Source organism: Triticum dicoccoides, chromosome 1B, assembly GCF_002162155.2.
Source record: "Triticum dicoccoides isolate Atlit2015 ecotype Zavitan chromosome 1B, WEW_v2.0, whole genome shotgun sequence".
NCBI classification, from domain to species: Eukaryota; Viridiplantae; Streptophyta; class Magnoliopsida; order Poales; family Poaceae; genus Triticum; species Triticum dicoccoides.
Window position 1 is genome coordinate 531,994,393 of NC_041381.1, and position 8,199 is coordinate 532,002,591.

General features: G+C 50.7%; 1 protein-coding gene across 1 annotated transcript; it reads right to left on the minus strand.

Annotated features, from left to right (window-relative positions):
* Window positions 1–4,161: 4,161 nt before the first annotated feature.
* LOC119347443 (heat shock 70 kDa protein 4) lies at window positions 4,162–7,509 on the minus strand. The gene is made up of 2 exons (XM_037616183.1): window positions 7,149–7,509; window positions 4,162–6,156 (listed from the first exon to the last, which is right to left on the minus strand). The coding sequence occupies exons 1-2, from the start codon at window positions 7,357–7,359 to the stop codon at window positions 4,421–4,423; spliced, it is 1,947 nt and encodes a 648-aa protein (XP_037472080.1). The 5' UTR covers window positions 7,360–7,509; the 3' UTR covers window positions 4,162–4,420.
* Between the last annotated feature and the right edge of the window lie 690 nt (window positions 7,510–8,199).

Consider the following 8,199-nt stretch of genomic DNA (forward strand, 5'->3'; position numbering starts at 1 on the left):
GTTATTGACCGAGAATAGTTCTAGGTCATGTCTACGTAGTTCTCGAACTCGTAGGGTCCGCACGCTTAACGTTACGATGACAGTTTTATTATGAGTTTATAAGTTTTGATGTACCGAAGTTTGTTCGGAGTCCCGGATGTGATCACGGACGTAACGAGGAGTCTCGAAATGGTCGAGACATAAAGATCAATATATTGGAAGCCTATATTTGGACATCGGAATCGTTCCGGGTGAAATCGGCATTTTACCGGAGTACCGGGAGGTTACCGGAACCCCCCGGGGGGTTATTGGGCCTACATGGGCCTCGAGGGAGAAGAGGGAAGGAGGTAGGAGGGGGCCGCGCGCCCCTCCCCTTCCTAGTCCGAATAGGACAAGGGAAGGGGGGCGGCGCCCCCCCCCCCTTTCCTTCCCCTCTTCCTCCTCTTTCCCCCTTCTCCTATTCCAACTAGGAAAGAAGGGAGTCCTGCTCCCGGTGGGAGTAGGACTCCCCCCTTGGCGCGCTCTCCTTGGCTGGCCGCCTCCTCCCCCCTGGCTCCTTTATATACGGGGACGGGGGGCACCCCATAGACACACAAGTTGATCTATGGATCGTTCCTTAGCCATGTGCGGTGCCCCCTTCCACCATATTCCACCTCGGTCATATCGTCACAGAGTTTAGGCGAAGCCCTGCGCCGGTAGAGCATCATCATCGTCACCACGCCGTCGTGCTGATGGAACTCATCCCCGATGCTTTGCTGGATCGAAGCACGGGGATCGTCATCAAGCTGAACGTGTGCTGAACTCGGAGGTGTCGTACGTTCGGTACTTGGATCGGTCGGATCGTGAAGACGTACTACTACATCAACCGCGTTGTCATAACGCTTCCGCTTATGATCTACGAGGGTACGTGGACAACACTCTCCCCTCTCGTTGCTATGCCATCACCATGATCTTGCGTGCACGTAGGAATTTTTTTTGAAATTACTACGTTCCCCAACACATACAACTAATAGTCCCGCCGCGACTGTGCATCGCACCAGAACATGCTCTTTAAACGGCCCTCCTTATCGAGCACGTACTCAAAGAAGAAGTCTGGATCCTTATCCTTTCCGCTCCTCATAATACCGATTGCCGTGTTAGCATCACCCTTCACAATCAACTTCATTTTTTCACGGCAACATAGGTTGTAGACGTCTCGTCTCAGAAACCCACACTTATCGTACGAACCATACCTGCTAATGAAGTTGTCGACGATGATATGCTTTCTGATCCCAGCTCCTTTCGTCGCCAAGATCTCAGCTATCTGGTGATCTCCCATCACTCTATGTGACCGCAGAAATACCACCTCATCTGCTCTAGCCAACAAATGGTTGTGATCTTCCATAAAAGTTGCCACGAATCAAACTCCACGTCCTTTGTCCAACTTCACAACTAAATGTGCGCCACACTCGCAACGAGTCTCAGGTCTTAGCCTGTGGGTACGGCCCTTCGGGTTTAAAAATTTACTCAGTCGTTTTCCTGCCCTCGAGCAAATGTACCGCCTATACCGAATTGTGGTTAAAAGAACTTTTCCTCGTTTCACCTTATCTTTTCTGATACTGAATCAACGGTCTTTGGCGTAGTTATTGTAGAACGTGTAAGCCTCCCATTGTGATGCAAAGCTCATACCCATAACCTTCAACTGTGTCTCCAATGCATGTTGCTGGATTTCAGCCTCCTCAATGTCCATATTAGTTGCATCCTCATGCTCATAGCCATCATCACCACTCCAACCATCAAAGTTAGCCTACAATATTAAACATAAGCAAGTGTAAGTTGTTATTAACAAGTTTTTATTGTTGTATGACATCTAAAAGTTTGGACCGAACCTGACTTATGTTATCCGCGAAAGATTCAACACCATGATTTTCCTCGTTCCGGACGTCAATATCCTCCTGCACATAAAAAATCATATGCACATGTAAATACCCATATGGTTCTTCGTCCGACGAAATGAATGTACACGTCACTTACGTTTTCACTACCAGCACCCTCCTTCTTCTTTTGAAAATCCTCCTCAGGTAAATTATCGTACGACGACCAGGATTCATTGTCGCTGCTATCATCATCATTTTTACTTTCATTACCATTCGTATGATTAACACTATCACTACCATACCACTCATTCGTCTCCAAAACGCATCCGTAAATTCAGTTTCTTTATCCATTGAATGACCTCACTACCAACACTGCAACATTTAAAATAAAAATTGATCTATTAATTTAAAATCAAATTAAATGTACTACAGGCATACCGATGAATAGTTCATAACAAACAAGTGATTGCAGATAATTATTTGCAGCTACAATTTTTTTTGACAAACTAGACGGCTTAGATGACAAACCTAGCACTGCGGACGGCGAGGACGTTCCCGGAGAGGTTGATCACGCCATTGCGGACAGCGACGGCGTCCGCGTAGGCCACGTCACCGCGACGACCTGCACGGAGGCCAGATCGCGTACGGCGGCGACTCCAACAACGTCCACAGCGGCCAGATCCCGGGTGAAGACAAGGAGAATGGTCGCCGAACGGTGGGGAAAGGCGGCGATCGGCCGGACGGGGAGATGTTGGAATTGGCAGCGTGATCGCGGCTAGATCGGCGGGGAAGGGCGGCGATCGGCCAGACAGGGCGATGTTGGAATGGGCCGCGTGATCAACGCTAGGTCGTGGGTCCTTTTTTTTCACGTGACGGGAGGGGGTAGATGCGAGCCGACCGTATCGGCTCAAGCCGTGCGCTCGGCTATACCTGTATGGGCACGCCGCATACGGCATGGGATATTTTAAGCACAGTATGCCCAAAATGCCTTATACGTTGAGCGCGCGGGGCGAGGGTTGGTACCAAAGCAAGGGTATGTGAACAATGATGAAAAGTGGATAATGAGAACGAGATGTATCTAAAGAGAAATTTGCTTTATTTTAGAATTCTGCGACGAAATCATAAATTCCCTACCATTTATACCGCCCAGAAATAAAGAATAAACCCTCTCCATTCTGTTTAAAGCTCAAGTATCTCGATGTGGAGCACCCCTCACGCATCTCGATGGCTTGAGGGTGCCGCATCACCTCCTGAAGAACCGACGGAGTATAATACAGAGCGCTGTAACAAATGGTTATATGTGGACGCCATATTAACCACATAAATATTACCCAAACGCTAGTGAACGTTGACATAATCCCACATAAGGACTAGTTGGTGCGGGCAAGTCCCACAATGCCCAACAATCTATCCATTTGCATCCTGATACGCCATTGTGAAGATGAATATAGTGTACCCCATTGCGATAATCATGCTGCATTTGCATAACTGGTTTGAAGGGTAGCAGGTGGAGACGAAGAACACAAAGACGTCACATGCGTTTGTGAATTTGTCACCAAACCAACAAGTTTCTTTCTGCGGGTAAAACTTGCATTACTCAATGTAGTTGAGCCGCTTCTGAAGCACCAGACCCAAGCCGGTCGTAGTTCTGCCCTCTAAACAAGAGGAGTTATTACAAGAACGACTAGCATGAGTAATCTTGTTCGACATAAGGCAACAAGAAATGCAAATTATTCAATAGCAATTCTGTCACTCCACCATATGCAGGCAAAAGGCGAAACAAGGGCACAATTCAATGCAAGAATCTGCAGACAAACAACAGCAGCACAGGTATTGGCAAGATATCAAGGGCTCACTTACTGATCCCCTAAAAAAACATTAGCATCTCTCACTTGTACTCCTCCGTCTGGAGTATCCATTTCTCGACCCTCAAAAGACATGGGCAACGAATCCATCTCAATCGCCACCATGAAGGCATGATCTGTCTAGAGCACAGATATCAATTAGGGGAGAACCGAAGTCATAATACAAGAAGCTGCTAAGCTTCCAAACCGAAACAAGCAAGCAAACACCATGATCGAAATTTGCCTACTGCTAAACGACGAGAGCGGCAACCAAAAGACATTCGACTACAAAAGACACTATTTTTTTTAAACACCAAAAGACACTATTTAACATTGTGTGTTGCAGACTCAACCATGGTGAATCTGTCCTGCAAACTCCACCATGCCGACGAGAGCTCCATGGCCCAGCAGCTGCCTACTGCGTCATCATGTACCAGAGATGAACATAAATAAAACAGAGCAGAACCACAGATGAACTAAAATAAAACAGAGTAAGAAAAGATCAAGAGTAGGGAAGCACCAAATTTAAACGAGAAGCTCTAAGCTTCAAGGGTTCCAAAACAACAAGCAAACATCATGATCCATCATGTCCTTCAGACCAACGACTCCAACGAACCACTACTACTACTACTTCCAGCTACTAGATGACACGACGACAGACGACTGACACCACCGAGCGGCATCGAAAGGACACCCATCAAGCAACGCGCAGACCGGAGACCACCACGGAACAACAAAAGCTTAGTCCACCTCCTCGATCTTGGGGCCGGCGCCACCGCCGCCGGCCGGCATGTCCTCGTCCATGCCCATGCCGCCGCCCATGTCCGGCGCAGCGCCCTGGTACATCTTGGCGATGATGGGGTTGCAGATGCCCTCCAGCTCCTTCATCTTGTCCTCGAACTCGTCGGCCTCGGCGAGCTGGTTGGCGTCCAGCCAGCTGATGGTGCCCTCGATCGCGTCCTCCACCTTCTTCTTGTCGTCCGCCCCGAGCTTCGAGGCGATCTTGTCGTCCTTGACCGTGTTGCGCATGTTGTAGGCGTAGTTCTCCAGCGCGTTCTTGGCGTCCACCTTCTTCTTGTGCTCCTCGTCCTCCGCCTTGTACCTCTCCGCCTCCTGCACCATCTTCTCGATCTCCTCCTTGCTCAGCCGCCCCTTGTCGTTGGTGATGGTGATCTTGTTCTTCTGCCCCGTCGTCTTGTCCTCTGCCGACACGTTCAGGATGCCGTTGGCGTCGATGTCGAAGCACACCGTGATCTGGGGCACGCCGCGGGGAGCCGGGGGGATGCCCGACAGCTCGAACTTGCCCAGGAGGTTGTTGTCCTTGGTCCTGGCGCGCTCGCCCTCGTACACCTGGATCAGGACGCCCGGCTGGTTGTCCGAGTAGGTGGAGAAGACCTGCTCCTTCTTGGTGGGGATGGTGGTGTTCCTCGGGATGAGCGTCGTCATGACGCCGCCGGCGGTCTCCAGACCCAGGGACAGCGGCGTCACATCGAGCAGCAGCAGGTCCTGCACCTTCTCGTTGCCCTCGCCGCTCAGGATGGCGGCCTGGACGGAGGCGCCATACGCCACTGCCTCGTCAGGGTTGATGCTCTTGCACAGCTCCTTGCCGTTGAAGAAGTCCTGCAGCAACTGCTGCACCTTGGGGATACGGGTGGAGCCACCGACCAGCACCACGTCGTGCACGGTGCTCTTGTCCATCTTGGCGTCGCGGAGGCACTTCTCCACCGGCTCCATGCACTTGCGGAAGAGGTCCATGTTGAGCTCCTCAAAGCGAGCCCGGGTGATGGTGGTGTAGAAGTCCACACCCTCGTACAGCGAGTCGATCTCGATGGTGGTCTGGGCCGTCGACGACAGCGTGCGCTTGGCACGTTCGCACGCCGTCCGGAGACGACGCAGAGCGCGGGGGTTGCCGGTGATGTCCTTCTTGTGCTTGCGCTTGAACTCCTGGACGAAGTGGTTCACCATGCGGTTGTCGAAGTCCTCTCCACCCAGGTGAGTGTCACCGGCGGTGGCCTTCACCTCGAAGATGCCCTCCTCGATGGTCAGCAGAGACACATCGAAGGTGCCACCACCAAGGTCAAAGATGAGGACGTTCTTCTCGCCAGTGCTGGTCGCCTTCTTGTCAAGGCCATAGGCGATGGCAGCAGCAGTGGGCTCGTTGATGATGCGCAGCACGTTCAGCCCGGCGATAGCACCGGCGTCCTTGGTGGCCTGGCGCTGGGAGTCGTTGAAGTAGGCCGGGACGGTGACCACGGCGTTCTTGACAGAGTTGCCGAGGAAGGCCTCAGCAATCTCCCTCATCTTGATGAGCACCATGGAGGAGATCTCCTCCGCTGCGAACTGTTTCTCCTCGCCCTTGTAGTTGACGACGATCATGGGCTTGTCTGCCGGGCCAGGGATGACCTTGAAGGGCCACAGCTTCATGTCACTCTGCACGGAGGGATCAGAGAACCTCCTGCCAATCAGCCGCTTCGCATCTGCAACCGGAAACAGAGGAACAGAACATTTGAGTTGCATGGTTCAGCAATGAACTGAAATGAAGCAGAACATTTCAAGATTCCACAGAGATTAATAATCCAAGCAAGCTGTTTCTTCAGAACAAGGAGGTGCATTCAGTAAGCTACTGCAGACTGGGACTGTTCCAGAAGGATAACCGAGAACAGAAATTTAAAATTAACAAGCATAATTTCAATCCTAAGGTAGCTTGCGAGTTGCGAACATAATTCAAACCGAAACTTCTGACGATTTAATTTCAGGATGTAACGATACAGCGAAACCCTAAGGTAGCCTGACGACATAATTCAAGTAGCCTTTTCTGGAGGATGTATAACTTGAAAATCTAGTTCTACAGTAGAACTAATTTTCATCTACAGCATAATTTCAGCCACCCAACTTAATTATATCCCTCCATTCTGAAGGATCCACTACTGAACCATGCAAAACAAACAACTGAGTACCTTCAGAACAAAAAAATTACAGCATTTCGAACAGTATAAAACAAAGAGCAGCCATGCCAATAAAATAACAATAAATTCTGTGATACATCAGAGAAACAAGGGACTGCAGCACAGATTCGACAGCAGTTACATCTAATTTAAATAAGACTAGATCTATAGCGTATTTTCAATCATAAGGTAGGATCCCAACTTAATTCAAGCCATCCATTCCTAAGGATCTAATTTGACAATCTAACATAGAACAGATCTCACATACAAGGGACTACAGCATGCCAAACAACAGAGAATAAAACATGCAGATATGAAGGAATAATAAATCTGTAATTAATCTCAGAGACAAGGCACTGCATGACGAATTCGACAGCAGCCGCATCCGACTATTCAGAACAAATCATATCACATCGTGCGGGTAAGAACAGAACAGGGACCGCACGCAACCACGGAGATCTCATCTAACAGACGATGCATGATACACAGCGGGTCAAGAGGGTGGGAGGGAGGGTGGCACGTACCGAAGACGGTGTTGGTGGGGTTCATGGCGACCTGGTTCTTGGCGGCGTCGCCGATGAGGCGCTCGGTGTCGGTGAAGGCGACGTAGGAGGGCGTGGTGCGGTTGCCCTGGTCGTTGGCGATGATCTCGACGCGGTCATGCTGCCACACGCCGACGCAGGAGTAGGTCGTCCCGAGGTCGATGCCGATCGCCGGCCCCTCGCCCTTGGCCATCTCCGCCTCCTCTCCTCTCCTTGGAATCGCTCGCTCGCTTTGGGGGTTCGCCGGAAGACGGGAACGGCGGCGCTCTCTGTGTGTTTGCCTGGTGCGATTTGCTTTGCCTCTCTCTGATTTGATTTTCGAACGGAAGTGGGGAGGCAGGGCCGGAGAGGGGAGGGTTTTATGGCGGAGGCGGCCGGGTCTGGAATGTTCTGGTGCGTGCGATCCCGGCCGTCGGATCGGGGGAGGGGTGATGGTTCTGGAAAGGTCCGGAGTGTGCGGGGCGGGGCGGGGTGGCGGTGGGGTGGGGTGGGGTGGGGTGGCCCACGCGCGGGCGCTTCTGGTGGTGGTGCTGGTAGGTTCTACAATGTGCACGAGCATGGTAGGCTACTGTGGAGAGACGGTGGGAGGAGCACGTGTCGGGTGGATAGCACGCGCGGAAGGAAAAAACTTAGGATTCTACAGTTTTTTTTTTATCATCATCGTCCTAGTCCTAGCCTTCTGCCTGCCTTGCCCTGCACGGGTACTTGGGCTAGGCCTAGTCTCGGCCCACGCGTGTTAGTACATGTCTATACTCTCTGTGCGTTCGCGAAAAAATAAGAATCTCTGATGCTAGCAACTTCCGCCTCATGGTCGGTCATTCACGTACACCCCAGGCGCCACGACCTCGTCCTCTCTATCTTCCCAAATTCCCTGAACCGGGTTCTACCATTTTCCATTGTTTTGCCTTACGGTTAATTTCTTCGTTTTCCCATTTCTTCACGATTTGTTCTTTTATTTAACTTTTTTCAAAATCATAAAAAAAGGAAAAATCTAAAAAAAACTATTCATGATTTACGAACAATTAAAAAATGT